General features: G+C 35.6%; 1 protein-coding gene and 1 long non-coding RNA gene across 2 annotated transcripts in view; both read right to left on the minus strand.

Moving 5' to 3' along the window:
• Positions 1–20,606, minus strand: part of LOC117329966 (arachidonate 5-lipoxygenase-like) — a 45,442-nt gene extending 24,836 nt beyond the window's left edge. Inside the window, exons 1-16 of the mRNA XM_033888197.1 lie at positions 20,541–20,606; positions 18,011–18,085; positions 17,169–17,621; positions 14,796–14,840; positions 13,573–13,701; positions 11,106–11,209; positions 10,145–10,277; positions 9,590–9,688; positions 8,905–9,001; positions 7,902–8,019; positions 7,221–7,313; positions 5,881–5,941; positions 5,597–5,702; positions 4,072–4,163; positions 2,217–2,390; positions 1,501–1,664 (exon numbers count right to left, since the gene is read on the minus strand). Coding sequence (XP_033744088.1) covers positions 1,501–1,664; positions 2,217–2,390; positions 4,072–4,163; positions 5,597–5,702; positions 5,881–5,941; positions 7,221–7,313; positions 7,902–8,019; positions 8,905–9,001; positions 9,590–9,688; positions 10,145–10,277; positions 11,106–11,209; positions 13,573–13,701; positions 14,796–14,840; positions 17,169–17,594 — 1,841 coding nt within the window. The 5' untranslated portion in view covers positions 17,595–17,621; positions 18,011–18,085; positions 20,541–20,606. The remainder of the gene's footprint in view (positions 1–1,500; positions 1,665–2,216; positions 2,391–4,071; positions 4,164–5,596; positions 5,703–5,880; positions 5,942–7,220; positions 7,314–7,901; positions 8,020–8,904; positions 9,002–9,589; positions 9,689–10,144; positions 10,278–11,105; positions 11,210–13,572; positions 13,702–14,795; positions 14,841–17,168; positions 17,622–18,010; positions 18,086–20,540) is intronic.
• LOC117328830 lies at positions 14,802–15,699 on the minus strand. The gene is made up of 4 exons (XR_004533054.1): positions 15,584–15,699; positions 15,170–15,321; positions 15,022–15,097; positions 14,802–14,987 (listed from the first exon to the last, which is right to left on the minus strand). It is a non-coding gene; the product is annotated as an uncharacterized LOC117328830 (long non-coding RNA).
• Positions 20,607–22,812: the final 2,206 nt, after the last annotated feature.

Consider the following 22,812-nt stretch of genomic DNA (forward strand, 5'->3'; position numbering starts at 1 on the left):
ACAACATAATGTATACACCACACAACATAATGTATACACCACACAACATAATGTATACACCATACAACATAATGTACACACCACACAACATAATGTATACACCACACAACATAATGTATACACCACACAACATAATGTACACACCATACAACATAATGTATACACCACACAACATAATGTATACACCACACAACATAATGTATACACCACACAACATAATGTATACACCACACAACATAAAGTAAACATCACGAAACATAATGTATACACCACACAACATAATGTATACACCACACAACACAATGTATACACCACACAACATAATGTATAACCATACAACATAATGTATACACCACACAACATAATGTATACACCACACAACATAATGTATACACCACACAACATAATGTATACACCACACAACATAATGTATACACCACACAACATAATGTATACACCATACAACATGATGTATACACCACACAACATAATGTACACACCACACAACATGATGTATACACCACACAACATAATGTAAACACCATACAACATAATGTATACACCACACAACATAATGTATACACCACACAACATAATGTATACACCACACAACATAATGTATACACTATACAACATAATGTATACACCATACAACATAATGTATACACCACACAACATAATGTATACACCACACAACATGATTTCACCACACAACATAATGTATAAATCACACCCACTTATGTATACACCACACAACATAATGTATACACCACACAACATAATGTATACACCACACAACATGATTTCACCACACAACATAATGTATACACCACACAACATGATTTCACCACACAACATAACGTATACACCATACAACATAATGTATACACCAACAACATGATTTCACCATACAACATAATGTACACACCACACAACATAATGTATACACCACACAACATGATTTCACCACACAACATAATGTATACACCACACAACATTATGTATACATCACACAACATAAAGTTAACACCGCACAACATGATATATATACCCTCAGCATTGGAAAATAACCTTTCTCGGGTTAATAATTATCAGTTATGAACCTTTAGTGAGATAAATATGGTGTTATATTGACTGGGTAGAATCTAAACTTTTCACCTCTGGCTTCGCCCTAAATCAATTTATTTCTATTCTACCAAGTCGTTATATCACCATATTGACCTGATTAAAGGTCCTAATTGTATACAAGATATGGAAAAGGGTGGTAATGCTTAATATTTATCTTCATAAGATTTAAATTTACATAGAATTGCGACTTCACGATGATTATGTCATAAACGCAATATTACCCGGCGTTTCCAAAAAGAGAAATATCAGGTTGACATTTTCAAGATATTGACCTCAACACGACATGTATTAGCCAACGAGAATTAAGGAACTCTGACCATATCTAGTATAGCGTAGTATTCATCAGTAAACAGGTCATTGCTATATACTTACTCCTCTAAGACCGCCTCCGCTTTGGGATCATACACGTATTTGACTTCATAATCCCCCAGTTTGTTTGTCCCCATGCCACTGAGAACTTTGAAAATGGTCATCACATCAAAAGTGGTACTCTTATCAGGCAGAGCATCTATGATTGAGGCTTCCGTCAGAGGAGTCTATGCAATAAATAACCCGAAAAAAAAAGAATGAAGCTCTCAAATTGATAAGGACAGAAAGAGTGTAAGGAGCTACAAAGGATAAATAATTATGTAATTACTACCTATGCCAGCCTATGCCAGTCTGATTAAGTCCTAGGGTTCATACCCGAACCACGTGGTCGAATCTCACACCAGGCTAGTCTATACTCCCTAACTGACCACAGGTAGGACTGAAAAAGGCAACCAGGAGGTTGCCACATCAGAGAATACACTTTTGCCTACTTTTTTTATGAAGGTTACGATCGTATTACATTAGATTAAGATTAATGGTTTCAATAGTTATATTTTGTCCAGGCGTATCGAACAATCACAATAGTTTGACAACGTAGGCAATTAAACAAAAATGCAAGACGAAATGGGTTGTTTTCAGGGAAAAAAGACAATTCATGAATGCTATATTTTCTAGATAATTCATCTATAGCTATGAAGTATTTCAAAAAGCATTATCAGAGTTGGGTTATAACAAACTCAGGAGACATTTTATACTTTAACTACACGTATGTGTGTTACCTTGTCAACAGGGGGTGTGCCCTCTATCAAAGTTGGGTAATTGGGAGGAAATCCATACTCGTCGTACTGAGCAAAGTTGGCCGCGGCATGCCCCACACTGACCGTGAATATGATGCTGGTCAATATTACTGCAAGGTCAGATTCATTGGTAATACTGCCATCACCAGGAACGCCCTGCCAATCAAAAAATACTCATAATTTTCTGTCCCGAGCACTGTATTCTTCTTATGCTGCGACATTAATGGAAAATAATCATATCTTATTCAAAGATATCAACAATCTTCCAGTTATTTATGTCTAGACATTGTTTCCTATCCGTCGCTTTCAGGCGTATGAAAATATGCGATCAGCTGACAAAGCGAAGCCAGGACGGTTGACGTCAGCCTTGAAGTATTCCGCGGGAAAATATAGTTCCAAACATGTTCGGCAAACATATGGTTTCTTAATTTTATTAAAATTAACTTGACAAAAAGATAAGATAATAGATTCAACATATATTAAGTTATGGATGAACATGATTATTTCCTTAACATAAATATTCAGATTATTATGAGATCAAAGGTCAGAGTATGGGTCATTCAGAAAGTAGTTCCGTCGAAATCATGCACGTCTCTGCCGAATATTCTGACAATGGCATAGCCAAATGTAGAATAAAAATGTTAATTTGAAATTTTTTAGTGTCTTCTCCTAATTGAGAGTTATGTGACCAACATAATCTTACACTCATGACTAGCTATGTCATATGGTACATGTATACATGACATGAATTCAATGATTTCATTTTAAGCAATGAACATTGCTGCCATATCGACTATAACAACATTTAAACCACTCTTCAATACTTATATTTACAGTGTCTTACCATTTTCGACAACTTTGAAAAAAACGAAACCAGCACAAAAAATCCCGCCTTTTTTAATGTCACATGACCCAATGGGTGTTACAGCCTGAGGCACTGGGTGTTATAGGCGTATGGTGGCAACTGCCTCTTAGCATTGGGGAAATGTGGAGTAAATGTTTATTTAAGCGATAAACTGCCTAGATGCGGCAGACCTACTGGTATAACTGCCACATGTGTCACAGACAAACAATCATGGTGCGCTAGCGCGCACCATTCAGTTTGTCTGTGACACATGTGGCAGTTATACCAGTAGGTCTGCCGCATCTAGGCAGTTTATTGCTTATATTTACGTTCTATTAATGAATCGCAAAAATAATCTTTGTTTACATTTTTTGCAAGTGAGATATTCATACGCCCTCAGGGCAACTTCAGTTATACTCTCATAGATGAAGCTGCTTTTGGTAGGGATTTACTAGTAATATATAAGGGCATTGCCACACCAAATGTAAATATATATAGATATGCTACGGGAAGTTTTTTTTATCATATGACAATATAATTGAGATGTTTTTATCTCGTGAGTATAATTCAAATAAGATAGAAATATAAGCACATACCGGTAATCTAAAACACATACCGATAATATAAATCACATACAGATAATATGAAACACATTCCAGTAAAATATCTCATGCTACAACAATATGCAGTTCGTAATAAATATATAAAATACATATCGATCAATAACAAAATCGGCCAAGTGACTGAGGAGCTATAACTCATTATCGGAAAACCTGTTTATAGCGACCAGTTATCATAACAACCATAATGATATATAATATATATTAACAATATTAACATGGTCCTTTATATTTGTGACATTTGGTTTTCTTTAGACAAGCTGATTCCAGTAAACCCCACTTATTTCGTTGCGGGGATGGGTGGGTGGGTTAAATATAGCAGCAATATATTTCTGTACCACACGAAGTTTTGCTATAAGGCAATGTCACGTACCAGAAGACCACATCCTCCCTGTGAACGAGGTTTGACTAACTCCTGGGCCCAGGCCTGGATCTCGTGGTCCCCAACATAGGTTTCTGAGTTGTCTGAATACACACATTACATCATAACAATAAAATATACATTATACAATAAAAAAACCAATATACGTGTAAAGAAACTCGTGTTTTGTGCTGTATTCTCGCAGGCTCGTGTATCATCTCACCCGCCTCGCTATAAAACAATACATAACGACCTACACAGTTATCTATAAAACAATACATAACGACCTACACATTTATGTATAAAACAATACATAACGACCTACACAGTTATGTATAAAACAATACATAACGACCTACACAATTATCTATAAAACAATACATAACGACCTACACAGTTATGTATAAAACAATACATAACGACCTACACAATTATCTATAAAACAATACATAACGACCTTCACATTTATCTATAAAACAATACATAACGACCTACACAATTATCTATAAAACAATACATAACGACCTACACAATTATCTATAAAACTGTACATAACGACCTACACAGTTATCTATAAAACAATACATAACGACCTACACAATTATCTATAAAACAGTACATAACGACCTACACAGTTATCTATAAAATAAAACATAACGATTTACACAATTATCTATAAAACAATAAATAACGACCTACACAGTTATCTATAAAACAATAAATAACGACCTACACAGTTATCTATAAAACTGTACATAACGACCTACACAATTATCTATAAAACAATACATAACGACCTACACAGTTATGTATAAAACAATACATAACGACCTACACAGTTATGTATAAAACAATACATAACGACCTACACAATTATCTATAAAACAATACATAACGACCTACACAGTTATGTATAAAACAATACATAACGACCTACACAATTATCTATAAAACAATACATAACGACCTTCACATTTATCTATAAAACAATACATAACGACCTACACAATTATCTATAAAACAATACATAACGACCTACACAATTATCTATAAAACTGTACATAACGACCTACACAGTTATCTATAAAACAATACATAACGACCTACACAATTATCTATAAAACAGTACATAACGACCTACACAGTTATCTATAAAATAAAACATAACGATTTACACAATTATCTATAAAACAATAAATAACGACCTACACAGTTATCTATAAAACAATAAATAACGACCTACACAGTTATCTATAAAACTGTACATAACGACCTACACAATTATCTTGAGAAAACAATACATAACGACCTACACAATTATATATAAAACAGTACATAACGACCTACACAGTTATCTATAAAACAATACATAACGACCTACACAGTTATCTAGTGAATACCAACATGTATACTTAATTGTACTTATAATTCATTATGTTTGATAAAGCAGGACAACATATAAACAACATTTAGATTTACTAAGACACAATTGATAAAATACAAACAAGGGAAAGTAGACAAACAATAAATGACGTACCGTAATAGAGACCGACATATTTGGTGACGAAGTGTTTTATGGCGTCGTACAGTGGTAGAGCATCCTCTCTGTAGTGGTACCCTATCAGTACATTGTCGTCCAGCACCTGTTTGTAAATGTTCGCACTTAAATAATCAAGGTCTTAATTAAAGACGTATGTTTTATCTCTGCTTCTATTATAATACTGATAATACAATTAACAACGATAGCACAATTACATTAACATCATACAAAAATAGAAACAAACGTCTCCTTCCATAACCGGGAATGACGACAATATTTACCCCTCTCTTCTCCAGTTCTACGGGTAGGGTCCCGTCCTCGTCCATCCGCCACACCGCCAGCCTGAGACCAGAGGTACCAAACAGTGAGAAGTATATATACTGAATATCTATATCAACTTGTATGTTAATATGACAAATTGCATCAAAATCGGTTTCTTCAAAGTAATACCTAAAAAATAAAGAGAGATGGTGGTGTGTTTCACGACGTCCGTTAAACACATAGAGATGATATTGTGTTGCACAATGTTCTTAAAATAAAGATAAATGATGTTTTCCATTCTGACCGGGGATCTTGCAATGAGAAAGCTTTCGGCCCTATGGGTACCAAACTTCTGACAGCTGAATAGAAGCATACCAGACGCACATTATCGCGTGCTAATCTTAACCTTTTTGATGAAGATTCTCTAAACTTTCTTCAGAGATTTTTCACTAAGGATTAAACAATGGTCATTCATTTTACCCCAGAGGCCAAACAATAATCGCAACAATGGAAGCACCCTGGCTCTCCCCACCAATGAAGGCAAATACTGTTTCATCAGCTGGGAAGGTCATGCCTTGGTTTTCCTGGATGTAGATGGTATTCTGCTGATATATTATCTCCAAAAGAGACAAACAATCAATGGCACATATTATGCTTCACTTCTGAGGCAGTTACAGGAAAATATTAAACTGAAGCAACGCGGAAAGCTCACTAAAGGTTTGTTATTCCATTAGGACAATGCTCCTGTTCACAAGTCTGTCATTGCCATGGCTGCCATTCACGATTGTGGCATATTCACCTGATCTCGCTCAATCAGACTTTCATCTATTTCCAAAACTGAAAACAGCTATTTCAGGTACCCACTTTCAGTCTAACGTCATACATGCAGGGGATGACTTTCTCAACAGCCAGGAAAAGGAGTTCTATAAAAATGGCTTTGAGGCCCTTAAACACCGCTGGCAAAAGTGTAAAGAGACTGAAGTGGAATATGTTGAAAAATAAAACAATATAATACAATACAGCATAACTACTACTGTAGTGTCGAGTAATAGAATCTTTCCCTGACTTGGGGGCATGGCAAAGAAATCTGAACCCATAGGTGGATTTCGTGAACCGGAGGCTTGTTGGACATTCAGGAATGTCCTCTCTGGTTGATATTTCTTTGTCACACTCCCTACTGATTAACAATAAAAACCAATGCGGGAACTATAGTGACGTTATTTAAAAGGTAGCCAGACGTATTTCCGGTTCAGAAGGTTAGCGCGTGCAATCTATCATACCCTTGTGGTTGACAGAGAAATCTACCAGGTCTAAAACTGATAAATCGGTGAACTGTGGGAGAAACACCAGTCATACATACTTTCGTTTGATGAGTTCGAACACGCCAACAGTTCCCGCAGCCATGAACTTATCCACAGACCCTCCCGGTTTAATTAACGTCTCAAGTGCAAATCTGTAATAAAACAAATTACAGTGAAAGATATGAATAAAAAAAAAACCTGCAAAAAAGCCGTGCTTACAAAATCGAATCAAGGAATTAGACTATGGTTTCATCAAAGTCTTGTAACTTTACTTGTTACACCTAATGGATTTTCCTAAATCATAGAACGGCAATGAAACCAAGCAAGGTAACACGTATATGTATATTGAAAACAAAAAATCAACAAACAACGACGTTCTGGTGAAACATCACCGTTTTAAGGATTTACATCGTCAGATGTTTAACTACAATTGAATAGATACAACAATAATTGTAGTTAAGCATCAGAAGACCAGACCATCGTTGTTTGTTGCTTTTTATTTTAAAATTTTTAACAGAACAGAAAAATCAAACTTTTTTTATCATACATCTTGTATATATATTTTAACATTAGAGGAGTCAATAAAATGTATACGATTTCCGGAATCAAATACATTCAACTTGATGCTACACAATGTTTTTTTTTCAGTGTATTGTGTAGAAACAATTAGTCATTGGTATCCCCACCATGATATCTGAGGACTAAATCTAGTCTAACATCTTATTTGAGATGTACATTACCCGTTGATTGCCACGAGGTAGATGAAGTGGGGCGCCAGCAGTTTGAATATAGGATGGGAGTGAGACAGGTTTCTATGTGTGGCGAGTACACACCCCTCCATCAACAAGTGGGTGAAACCTGAAAATGTAGGACTTTAATAGATAACTAAAGCACGTGTAATGATGTATACCTACAACACTACAAGTCTGTATAACAAACATACAGGTAACACCCCTGTTAACACACATTTCCTGTCAACACTACAAGTCTGTATACCAAACACACATTTCCCGTCAACACTACAAATCTGTATACCAAACATACAGGTAACACCCCTGTTAACACACATTTCCCGTCAACACTACAAGTCTATATAACAAACATACAGGTAACACCCCTGTTAACACACATTTCCCGTCAACACTACAAGTCTGTATACCAAACATACAGGTAACACCTGTGTTAACACACATTTCCCGTCAACACTACAAGTCTGTATACCAAACATACAGGAAACACCTCTGTTAACACACATTTCCCGTCAACACTACAAGTCTGTATAACAAACATACAGGTAACACCTCTGTTAACACACATATCCCGTCAACACTACAAATCTGTATACCAAACATACAGGTAACACCCATGTTAACACACATTTCCCGTCAACACTACAAGTCTGTATAACAAACATACAGGTAACACCTCTGTTAACACACATTTCCCTCAACATCCCTACTTTCGCTGCTTATCATGAACAGACAAGTACACATGTACTCACACAATTTGTATATTTTTTTAAAATACTATAAAACTTTAAACAACGAGATTACGTATGGCTTTAAGTATATCACTATATCTAACAAATACAGCATAATGCAAAAGATACACGGTCTTCATCATTAGTTCCCCTGATGCACTACAGATAACGATACCGTAGTGACAACAGACAGGCACCAATATCTCAAGATCCATCTGTCAGTTCAGTTTGTGTCATCAAAACCTGTATATTAACTGCCATACCTAGATGTGTGATGGCCTGATGGTAACATGTATCTGCATTGTTGTACCACATCTTGGCGAAAAGCCACGTATAGGGCGGGTCGGAGGGTAGGAAAACCTAAACGTTCCAAGGTTGACATGAAAATTGATTATTAGTAGATGTGAATCCAATTGTAATTCTCAAATAACTGTAGTGAGCGATACATTGAGCGGTTGATTTTTACCAATTGCACTTCACAAGTAAATGTATTTTATTAACAACCTTTTTTCACAGTTGATGAGTAAAAAACATATCTCAAACCATCTGCAATAAAAACACTTTCAAACTTGATGATTTGTACTTGAAAGGCATAACGGACAAACTATTTTGAAATAAGAGTAATTAACAGTTGTTAGTGAAAAGATGTTATAAAGCTTGGAATAAAACTAAAACAGGGTCTATCGACAAAAACAAGAAACATCAAAACAAAAGGAACAAGATCGGAGGCGAGACCATGTAAAAATAGTTTCTGCTCAACATGTGGCACCCGTCACAATGTCTAACGTCACCACATGTGGCATCCATCACAGCGTCTTACGTCACCACATGTGGTACCCGTCACATCAAATCCATGATACTACAACAAAACGATAGACACCGATATATACAAGTGTCTAGTGGAGAAAGTGAAATGTAATTCAGTGTAAATTAGAGAATGTTTCTCACTGGGTTGTCATCAGCTGGTTGTTGTTTCAGTTGAATCGCTATTGGGACCAGGCTCGCTTCTTGGTCGTTGTGATAGAATAAGGCGATTGGAGCACACACCTTGACGGAAGAGAAATCAGACATTAAAAATCTTTTTGTACTGTATTATTTATTTATGTCGAAAGTTCATCATATAATTCATCAGGGATAAGTCGTGTTCATTATAATATATATTTTTGTATTTTTGATTCAAACGTTATAACAATTCTTCTGCATTGTTTCTTCCTTCTAATGAAAACTTGTTGATGTGTGTGAATATATAAACTAAACTTTTCTTTCTAAACAAATTATTGTTTAGAGGGTCTAGACTGACGATACACCTCCCAAACATCCTTGACGACGACGGACAAAAAACGACTCGAACAGGTCACTTGAAATTTAAAGAAATAAAATCTCGGTATTTTTCAAACCTATATAAGTACATATATAAATGCACACACAAAAAAATCATCGTTATCTTATATGAGGAGATATTTGGCATAACTGGCGAACGTCAAACTACAGCACCTACTGTACCTTGTATTCTGGTCTGGTTGGGATTCCGTCTTGTAATTCCAAATCGACATAGAAAAGTTTCTTCTGGGCTATCACATCTTGTACCGTTTCACCTTCCAGGAATGGTAGCAACATCTCGTCGGTGACTGCCAGTCTGATCGGGGAAATATAAACATCCTCTGTAAACATCTGTACCTATACTACTATATATACCAGTAATACTGTAACATCCTTTGTAGATATCTGTACCTTTATTACTATATATACCAGTAATACGGTAACATCCTCTATAAACATCTGTACCTATACTACTATATATACCAGTAATACGGTAACATCATCTGTAGATATCGGTACCTTTATTACTATATATACCAGTAATACTGTAAACATAATCTGTAAACATCTGTACCTATACTACTATATATACCAGTAATACTGTAAACATCCTCTGTAGATATCTGTACAGCCATGCCATACTGCTATATATACCAGTAATACTGTAAACATCCTCTGTAGATATCTGTACAGCCAGGCCATACTACTATATATACCAGTAATACTGTAAACATCCTCTGTAGATATCTGTACAGCCAGGCTATACTACTATATATACCAGTGATACTGTAAACATCCTCTGTAGATATCTGTACAGCCAGGTTATACTGCTATATATACTAGTAATACGGTAACATCCTCTGTAGATATCTATAGATATATACCAGTTTCATTATATCCCGTTTCTCTGTTATGGGGTGTGTAATGCTAAGCAGCTCATTTGCAATATATCTGTACAGATCTACAGATATTTACAGTATTACTGGAATATATAGCCGTGTGGCCTGGCTGTACAGGTATCTATAGAGGATGTGTAAAGTATTGCTAGTATATATAGCGGTATGGCCTGGCTGTCGTAATTATGTTGTTAAGTTAGGTTTTAGATTTCCACATGGGGACACTCTTGTAATAAGGAAGTCCATACTTGCTTGGGATCTCGGTACAGAGTGTGATCAGCGTGTTGTTGAGTCGACCAAGTCTTTGAAACCCAAAATGTTCATCAGTGTCCCAGATTTTCTTCACCAGAGGCTAAAATACAAACATGACTTATCATCAACGTCCGAGAGTTTGATCGTTAGACACTGAAAAGGAAAGACATTTATAATTACCATCAACGTCCGAGAGTTTGATCGTTAGACGCTGAAAAGGAAAGACATTTATAATTACCATCAACGTCTCAGAGTTTGATGGTTTGACGCTGAAAAGGAAAGACATTTATAATTACCATCCTTGTGATCTGCTTTATTTAACAACGGATAGAAAGACACTGGGATTGTGTAAGCCCATACCGCTGCTATAATCCGGTAATTAGCCATCACGAGGAAATAGTTTATAAATATATAATCCTAATAGAGTGCTTCCAATGATACCCATACCCAATCTCTTAATACCCAAATCTAATCCCAGAATACTCATACCCAATCCCAAAATACTTAAACCCAATCCCAAAATACTCATACCCAATTCCATAATACCCATACCCAATCCCAAAATACTTAAACCCAATCCCAAAATAATCATACCCAATCCCGTAATATTCATACCCAATCCCAAAATACCTAAACCCAATCCCAAAATACTCATACCCAATCCCAAAATACTCATACCCAATCCCAAAATACTCATACCCAATCCCAAAATACCTAAACCCAATCCCAAAATACTCATACCCAATCCCTTAATATTCATACCCAATCCCAAAATACCTACACCCAATCCCATAATACCAATACCCAATCCCATAATACTCATGCCCAATCCCACAATACTCATATCCAATCCCAAAATACCTAAACCCAATCCCATGTTATGTCCATGTTATTTCCATCGTCGCCGTCCATGTTATGTCCATCGTCATCGTCCATGTTATGTCCATCATCAACGTCCATATTATGTCCATCGTCGCCGTCCATATTATGTCCATCGTCGCCGTCCATGTTATGTCCATCGTCACCGTCCATGTTATGTCCATCGTCACCGTCCATGTTATGTCCATCGTCACCGTCCATGTTATGTCCATCGTCACCGTTCATGTTATGTCCATCGTCGCCGTCCATGTTATTCATGTCGTGTTTGTACATTTGTAGGCCTTCTCATTAAGGGGCATCTAAACAGCAAATCCAGTCAAAACATTGATATTTTACAGGCCTATAAATCCCTATTATGGTGCAATGTCACAGAAGTAACATGATGGACTTTTAGTATGTATCATAGCAAACCCTTGGTCTTGCTGTTGACATGTAATTTGTTAAGCTGTTTGTAAATTTCAACAAAACGTAAGAAAAATGCATGTTTCAGGGGGACATAATTAACTCATTTGTATCCCATATATTACACAAACTTGCCATGTCGTTTTGCTCACAAGTGTCTAAAGCACAAAATAGGAGCATTGGTTTGACCAGCTTTGACGTTATTATATGTATAAACGCTGTTTTTATTTTGACCTTGAATTGCAAATGGCGGTCGTGAACGATATCACACAAATATGGCATATAAGGAGGTATTTAAAACATCAAAAATGCTCTTATTAGACAATATAAAGTATTCTTGAAATGGCAAGAAGACTGCTTTTATGAAAAAATGTTCAACCGTTGAGTTTGGGGTAAAATATGCCTATTTCTGAAAAAGGCTGCAAACTCACCATTTTAACAAATTGACATTCAAATGTTCATGTTACTATGATGAGATGTCTTAAAAGTACGATATAGGAGTTTTGTTATTAACTGAAATGCCTCCTTTAAGCCATATTAGTGTAATATTATTCTCAGCTGCCATTTGCATTTCAAGGTCAAAACAAAATAAGTGTTTATACGTACATACAGTAAAATCCGGTCAAACAAATGCTCCTACCCTGTGCTATAGACACTTGTGAACATAACAGCATGGCTGTTTTTCAGGTTTGATCATTTGCGTGACTTAGAATTATTCCATGCCAAATCTTACCACAAAGTTACTCTACAGAAGAAACTGGTAGCATCTATAGCATATTATTGGTGATTGTAAGAAGCTATATGTCCAAACAAACATTTTGATATATTACATGACATTTGTGCAAATCTTAAGGTATTTATTCGTGTTTGAAATTCAACACTATTCTGCTATATAGATGACCCTTAAACCCTAAACATAATCGAAGTCGTCCGTGTTGTATATTTTACACACGCCGGGCTACACGTATAAATGGTTCCCATCCTCCTACATGGTTTATTCTGAATACCTAATTAGGAAATATTTTATTCATTCTGTAGATTTAAATATAGTATTAGTGTGTTGTTTTTGTAAATTTCTCGAATAGAAATAAGACAAACGGACAACGAAACAAAAAAGTATATTCATGGAAATCAACTTCCCTGGGAAAAAGTGTTAAGTTAATGTGGCACTATTGTACTTACGGATGGTTTGGTAAAGATTTCCTCTACATAGATGTTTGAGATGTCATCAAAGTCCTCCCATCGTCCAGTGGTCATATGTACAATCTTGCTCTTAACAGTCAGTTCTGCAGACAGCCTCACTATATCAAACTGTGCGAGAAAGAAAACAACCTCGTTAAGTGTGAACATGGCACAAATATTAATTTTTAAAGTACTAGACACGAAAATATCAAAATGTAAATAAAACCGTAAATTATACTTGAGAATGTAGACATGGATTCAGCACAGTGCTTTAAATGAGCACAAGTCTATAGGAGCACTGGCCTAAAGAAGCTCAGTCTAAGGGATCACTAGCACAAATGAGTACTAGCCTTAAATGAGCATTAACCCAAAGGAATGTTAACCTTTTTAAGGAACAGGAGCCTTTAAAGGAGCACTGGCCTAAAGAAGCTCAGTCTAAGGGAGCACTAGCACAAATGAGTACTAGCCTTAAATGAGCATTAACCCAAAGGAATGTTAACCTTTTAAGGAACAGGAGCCTTTAAAGGAGCACTGGCCTAAAGAAGCTCAGTCTAAGGGAGCACTAGCACAAATGAGTACTAGCCTTAAATGAGCATTAACCCAAAGGAATGTTAACCTTTTAAGGAACAGGAGCCTTTAAAGGAGCACTGGCCTAAAGAAGCTCAGTCTAAGGGAGCACTAGCACAAATGAGTACTAGCCTTAAATGAGCATTAACCCAAAGGAATGTTAACCTTTTAAGGAACAGGAGTCTTTAAAGGAGCACTGGTCTAAAGGAACATTAACCTTCTGCCGAGAAATGGACATTGATACAATTAGGGTTGTATTATATTTCCCTATCAGACCTTAAGTCTGACTCGAAGCTAGTTGATATACCTGGTGATTCCATTGTCACCCTCGTTCTAAGATAGCGGGTTTCACCGAGAAGAAACAGAAGATGCACATCTAGTCTTATTCTTCTTTTCGTTTATGTTCGGGGTCTCCATGTCCTTCCAATATTGAACTTGTATCGATATGTATCGTTTACCTGCCGGTATCCCATTGTTCTTATTTCATATTTCTAAGTGCTATTTTCTCGTTGGTCTTTTGTACAATCATTTGGCGAGATCAAAATTCTCTAGAGACATTTATTTCTTTGCCTTTCTGATTTTAGTTTTCATTAATACATCTCGTTACATCCTTAATATTTCTAGTTGTATCATCATATATTATGTTTTGTATTTACCTGGTAATCAAAGGAGAATTTCTCGTCCTCTGTAACCTCTTTTGCCTGAAAGTCAGAATTAGTTATCATAACAAAACATTGGTAAGTATTACAGTATATATAGTAAGCAACTGTAGTGATTTAACAATCATGCATTTCGAATCCTAATGTATACCTCATCACTAGTCAAGATGATCGAATCCTAATGTATACCTCATCACTAGTCAAGATGAATCCTAATGTATACCTCATCACTAGTCAAGATGATCGAATCCTAATGTATACCTCATCACTAGTCAAGATGATCGAATCCTAATGTATACCTCATCACTAGTCAAGATGAATCCTAATGTATACCTCATCACTAGTCAAGATGATCGAATCCTAATGTATACCTCATCACTAGTCAAGATGATCGAATCCTAATGTAGACCTCATCACTAGTCAAGATGATCGAATCCTAATGTATACCTCATCACTAGTCAAGATGATCGAATCCTAATGTATACCTCATCACTAGTCAAGATGATCGAATCCTAATGTATACCTCATCACTAGTCAAGATGAATCCTAATGTATACCTCATCACTAGTCAAGATGATCGAATCCTAATGTATACCTCATCACTAGTCAAGATGATCGAATCCTAATGTAGACCTCATCACTAGTGAAAATGATCGAATCCTAATGTATACCTCATCACTAGTCAAGATGATCGAATCCTAATGTAGACCTCATCACTAGTCAAGATGATCGAATCCTAATGTATACCTCATCACTAGTCAAGATGATCGAATCCTAATGTATACCTCATCACTAGTCAAGATGATCGAATCCTAATGTATACCTCATCACTAGTCAAGATGATCGAATCCTAATGTATACCTCATCACTAGTCAAGATGATCGAATCCTAATGTATACCTCATCACAAGTCAAGATGATCGAATCCTAATGTATACCTCATCACTAGTCAAGATGAATCCTAATGTATACCTCATCACTAGTCAAGATGATCGAATCCTAATGTATACCTCATCACTAGTCAAGATGAATCCTAATGTATACCTCATCACTAGTCAAGATGATCGAATCCTAATGTATACCTCATCACTAGTCAAGATGATCGAATCCTAATGTATACCTCATCACTAGTCAAGATGATCGAATCCTAATGTATACCTCATCACTAGTCAAGATGATCGAATCCTAATGTATACCTCATCACTAGTCAAGATGATCGAATCCTAATGTATACCTCATCACTAGTCAAGATGATCGAATCCTAATGTATACCTCATCACTAGTCAAGATGATCGAATCCTAATGTATACCTCATCACTAGTCAAGATGATCGAATCCTAATGTATACCTCATTACTAGTCAAGATGATCGAATCCTAATGTATACCTCATCACTAGTCAAGATGATCGAATCCTAATGTATACCTCATCACTAGTCAAGATGATCGAATCCTAATGTATACCTCATCACTAGTCAAGATGAATCAAACATGATCACTTCGACTCCCTATAATCATAACCTCCATCTAGCAGTTCGAATGGAATATTCATATACTTGGTTTTGGTTTATTTTGTTTAACGTACCTTTAACAGCCAGTGTCATTTTTTTATATACACAGGAATATCGACTTCCATCTATTAAGTCTCCCATTACCTGTTTCTGGAGACCTCTCTTTGAACATTTGATTACCTGTCCCGGAAGCCCTTGAACTTTGACCTCCATGTGGTTGGTCAATAATTGAATGTACTGGATGCCCTGGAATCTGAACTTCCATATAATAGGTCAGTCATTACCAGTGCTGGAAGTTCTTGAACTTTGACCTTCATTTGGTGGGTCGATGATTAACTGTACTAAAAGCCCTATAATCTTGGCTTTTATTTAGTAAATCGATAATTACCTTTACCATAACCACTTGAACTCTGACCATCATTTCGTAGGTCGATAATTACCTGTACCGGAAGCCCAGGAATCTTGACCAACATTTTGAGGGTCAGTTACTACCTGTATCTGAAGCCCTGGAATATTAACCTCCGTTTGGAGGGCCAGTTACTACCTGTACCGGAAGCCCAGGAATCTTGACTTCCATTTGGAGGGTCAGTTACTACCTGTACCGGAAGCCCTGGAATCTTGACTTCCATTTGGAGGGTCAGTTACTACCTGTACCGGAAGCCCTGGAATCTTGACCTCCATTTGGAGGGTCAGTTACTACCTGTATCGGAAGCCCTGGAATCTTGACTTCCATTTGGAGGGTCAGTTACTACCTGTACCGGAAGCCCTGGAATCTTGACCTCCATTTGGAGGGTCAGTTACTACCTGTATCGGAAGCCCTGGAATCTTGACTTCCATTTGGAGGGTCAGTTACTACCTGTACCGGAAGCCCTGGAATCTTGACCTCCATTTGGTAATTCTCTTTTTCTTTATTTAGCTCCATACGACGCTGTTCCTTGTTAGGGTCGTCTTTCGGAAGTGACGTGTCAAGATGGCGAATCTTATAATGACAATTCCCCTTTATCCAACGTAGAAACGGGAACACAAACGTCTTGTTAGATGGCTCGCAGAACACCTTTATAACTTCTACAAACCATTCATTTGTCGAGAACGGCTCATACTCTTGCCATACTTCTATCGTGTCTACTTGTTCTAGAAAACTGGAAGTTATCTGAAATTCATCCGTCTTGCCTCTTTCAAAATCATTTTTCAGAAATGCATCTAAAACAATCTGATTGGACGATTGGCCGGCATCGTTTAACAGGACACATATTACACTGGAATCAGTCCCTGCGCCTTTCCTGTCCATCGTCGTCACAGAAATCCTGTACACACACTGCAATCAGATATTTGCACAATAAATCCAATAATCCTGATTAAGAAAATGTATCTTACTGACAAACAGTAATAAATAATCCTAAGGAAGAAAATGCATCTTCCCAGTGAACAGTAATAGATAATCCTCAGAAAGAAAATTTTAAAATGTTACTTTTTACACAAATTATGTACGTGTTGCAATGTTTCAAGACTTCATTGGGTCGATTGGTTACAATTGGCCACAAAACTTATAGCTTTTTTTATAAAGAATTATTTTCCTTGTTAGTATTCCGTTATTTGCAGAGCTAAAACATGTTACAGCATAACAACGTTTTGCCAGACTTGATTGGAAAATTAACGCCTAAAATAGCTTGTGTATTTCATAAATGATATTTTAATTGCGCTAACCTGATCACTTTGTTCAGCTGATTTTGAAAAGTTGTTTTGTCCATTCTTGACGTCAGACTTTACAGATGAAGCACACTGAAATTATCAAATACATGTATCGAAAATACTGAACATTACTGCTGCATCGAATGGCACTTATTTATATTATCATGCAATCAAAACACAGCTTTGATATCATCCATTGTCTTTTGTGTATAATACCCAACAGTTAAACACAGCCGTGATATTTTGTGTATAATACCAACCATTAAACACAGCTCTACAAATGCCTTATTGGGCACATACAGGTAACTTATTGAACAGCTACAGACAACTTATTGTGCGGCTACAGGTAACATATTGTGCGACTACAGATAGCTTATTAAGCGTTAAAGGTAACTTATTGGGCGGTAACAGGTAACTTACTGATCAGTTACATGCAATATATTGGACAGTTACAGGTAACTTATTGGGCGGCTACGTGTAACGCATTGAAGAGCTACAGCGGATACATTTAACTTCTCGGAAAGCTATAAGTAACTTATTGAACTGCCACAGGCAACTTATTGGACAATTAGATACAATGCATTAGACTGTTACAGGTAGCTACTGATAATTCATGTTAGAACTACAGGTATACCCCCATTGAACAGCTACAAGTAAGATTTTGATTGGGCACACATTCTACTAGGTAATAGGAATTAGAGGCAATATGATGAAACGTATACCAAAATTAATCATTTGTAAATATAAATCATTTATATTCTCCTAGTATATCCGATATTTATAGTCCTGTTTACAAATCCCTGTACATTAAATATTCCATCAACAGAAAATATGTGTCACTCAAACTCGTTTTACATGAAACATACGTGTAGATGTATAATACGGAAATACATATTTCGGTTAATTATAGTGATATCCTCTCGAATCATATGTTTGGCAATAACATTGCGACGATACAGTTGAAATATTTTATTTTTTTTACAAAAATCCCCAGAGAGGTGCCTATTTATCAACATGATACTGTAAATTCATAGTCTTTGAGGAAACCATTTATTTTAAAGGTGTGTTTATATTTTACTTCCCACAGTTTAACTGTGTGATTTCTTTTGTTTCATCCCCTGACAAATATAATTCCCGAAACATAATCACTTAATCATATTACTCGAATTTCATCAATTTCAATTATAAATGCTGCCGTTATATGTGTATAAACTGTGTAAGACGTCATTGATACAAATGAGACCAAATCCTGATCATACATCTTTCACACACCTGTAATGTATGCAGTTGTGCAAAAGCGTAGGGTTGCTGACAAACTTGTTCTATAATTGTACTCGACAGATTATAGAAACTGTCAAATTCTGACACAAAGACAATCACCTTCATTTGGTAATTCAAAGGTGCGTGTTTTAAGATATAAGCCTCAAATTACATATCACTGACATTGACTGTCCAATATCTGATGTAGTACATATCATTGGCTTTATGAGCCTCAGACTATCCAATGTTTAGCATACTTTTCATAGACAGATTCGGCCTATATCCGTAGCTGAATAAGGTCTTACACACACAAAAAATTAAGGAGATACGATTATTTTGGAAATAGACTTAGAACACCCAATGCTGCTATAACAAAGTTTTGTCCATTTTCCAATGTATGACATGATACCAGAACCTTCCTAGTATTATACTTTACCCCCATTGTTCAGCAGCACGACCTGTTGTCTTGAAATATCTTTCCTAATGTGTAATGTATGTATGTATATATCTGTTGGTATGGATATAATGGTCGAACTAGTCATATCCTGTTTAAACCTTTGTTCACTTCCCGTGTCAATAAACTTTGAATAAATGTATTCGTATACGAAAATATTAGATTACACGCAGCAGAATAAAAATCGACAAACTTAATTAAATGGACATCCTTAGTATTTACAATTATGGAATGTTAATGAGGTCGATATGAAGTTTTATTAATCCAAGATTAGCGATGAAACACATTCACCATGCTCTTTATTCTGATACCTTGGCTTGGAATAACATCATTAAGGTAATTCTCGACCTCAACTATTCTAATACACATTATATTGAAAAATACAAAATACAAAAATAAACATTTTGTATATATAGAACATAAAAACATTTTTTTGTTTGAATGCAAAATTATACTCAGTTTACCTGTGGTTAGGATATCAAACCCCAAATAAATAGCATTACTCAGACTGGACGACATCCCACTACATTTTTTTTCATATGTCACATTATGAGTGTTTAACAAGGAAAAGTCGGAGTTATTTTTTAATATCATTTAATCTTGTTGAAATCAAACGTCCATGTGCCTGAAATGCGCCGCTTCTGAGAACAGCCTTATATTTTCTCAAAAAAAATAGTCAGTTACAGATATACCAAAATCGCATGTTGATTTTAAATTATATTGAATTATATGTATTGACTTGAATACAGTACACTTTTTCTACAATAGATCTATAACGTAAAATATAACAATGCTTCATTTCAATCTTTCAATTTGATATCAATCACATACCTCTTTGCACTTGTCTGTATCGTTGGTATCGCTGTGACGGCCAAACAACCAGGATAGCCATTGCTGATAGTTAAAGATAAATTAATTAAAGTAAACAATAGCTTGTCAAACAAAAAAGCGGAAAATGAAATTGCATTTATATTTGCATAAGACGACATGGCACCTTGTATACATAGGGCGTTCCTTTCCTGTTCCTGGTAACTTACCCCCATGGTATCTATACTGACGACAGTAGGATTATAAAGGTAAGTAGACAAATGCTCTGTGAAGCTGTGGATGAGTAAATACAATACCATACACACCATATCCTGTTTCCGACTCATTCACCGATAATGCCTCTAAAACAATCCAATCACATAAAATAAACTCCAATATCGTCTGCCTACTAAACATAGGCTTTGTCATAAATTATCTTTTTTCGCGAAAATACGGTTATTTACATTGCGTTTCATGAGAACCAAAAAGCAAGTTTCTTATTGATGGTCAACTGTTCATAGTGGAAATGACATGTCAAAATAAAACTAAAAACTAGACCCCTAAGAACAAAAAAAAATACAACATGCAAAGATGTGATCATAATTAAAGCTTCACTCCAAGTCAAAGGGGAGAAAACAATTAAGGAGTGGTAGAAGAGCAAACACAACTACTACTGAAGTCAGAAGCAACAAATATAACTGACAACGCAAATGTATATCGATAATGTCAAGTGCAGATGAAACAGGTGACATTGTCTTTCAGACAAATTTCACATTACATCATAACTGCACAATCCTATGGCAGGTAATAGAGACTGTTCTGTTGCCGCGATTGAACTTAGATTCAGTGACAAAGGTAATATCTCCTCAACAAAAAAGAACTGTTGAGGCAGGTGAATTAGTAGACGACCTTATACATGCATTTAGAAGTAAAAAATCAACTTTAAATGCTGCCTTGTTACGATATGGACATATTATCAGTTTTAATGGTACTTTTTTTTTACATTTCTACAACACATTGAAACTCCGTGTATTTTGTTTACAAACGCGGAACAAAAAAAAGGTAAGATAGGGAATCTAGTGAGCAACATAGATAATGATATAATTACAATATACCAAGACAGGAGGAGGGTATATATATATAACAACGGACGAGGAGGGTATATATATATACAAACAACATAGACAATGATATAATTACAATATACCAAGACAGGAGGAGGGTATATATATATATAAACAACATAGATAATGATATAATTACAATATACCAAGACAGGTGGAAGGTATATATATATAACAACGGACGAGGAGGGTATATATATATAACAACGGACGAGGAGGGTATATATATATAACAACGGACGAGGAGGGTATATATATATACAAACAGCATAGACAATGATATAATTACAATATACCAAGACAGGAGGAGGGTATATATATATACAAACAACATAGACAATGATATAATTACAATATACCAAGACAGGTGGAAGGAATATATATATAACAACGGACGAGGAGGGTTTATATATATACAAACAACATAGATAATGATATAATTACAATATACCAAGACAGGTGGAAGGTATATATATACAAACAACGGACGAGGGGGGTATATATATATACAAACACCATAGAGAATGATATAATTACAATATACCAAGACAGGAGGAGGGTATATATATATATAACAACGGACGAGGAGGGTATATATATACAAACAACATAGATAATGATATAATTACAATATACCAAGACAGGTGGAAGGAATATATATACAAACAACGGACGAGGAGGGTATATATATATATACAAACAACATAGATAATGATATAATTACAATATACCAAGAAAGGAAGAGGGTATATATATATACAAACAACATAGACAATGATATAATTACAATATACCAAGACAGGAGGAGGGTATATATATACAAACAACATAGACAATGATATAATTACAATATACCAAGACAGGAGGAGGGTATATATATATACAAACACCATAGATAATGATATAATTACAATATACCAAGACAGGAGGTGGGTATATATATATAAACAACGGACGAGGAGGGTATATATATACAAACAACATAGACAATGATATAATTACAATATACCAAGACAGGAGGAGGGTATATATATACAAACAACGGACGAGGAGGGTATATATATACAAACAACATAGACAATGATATAATTACAATATACCAAGACAGGAGGAGGGTATATATATACAAACAACGGACGAGGAGGGTATATATATATATACAAACAACATAG

The sequence above is a fragment of the Pecten maximus genome, chromosome 6 (genome assembly GCF_902652985.1).
Source record: "Pecten maximus chromosome 6, xPecMax1.1, whole genome shotgun sequence".
Taxonomy (NCBI): domain Eukaryota; kingdom Metazoa; phylum Mollusca; class Bivalvia; order Pectinida; family Pectinidae; genus Pecten; species Pecten maximus.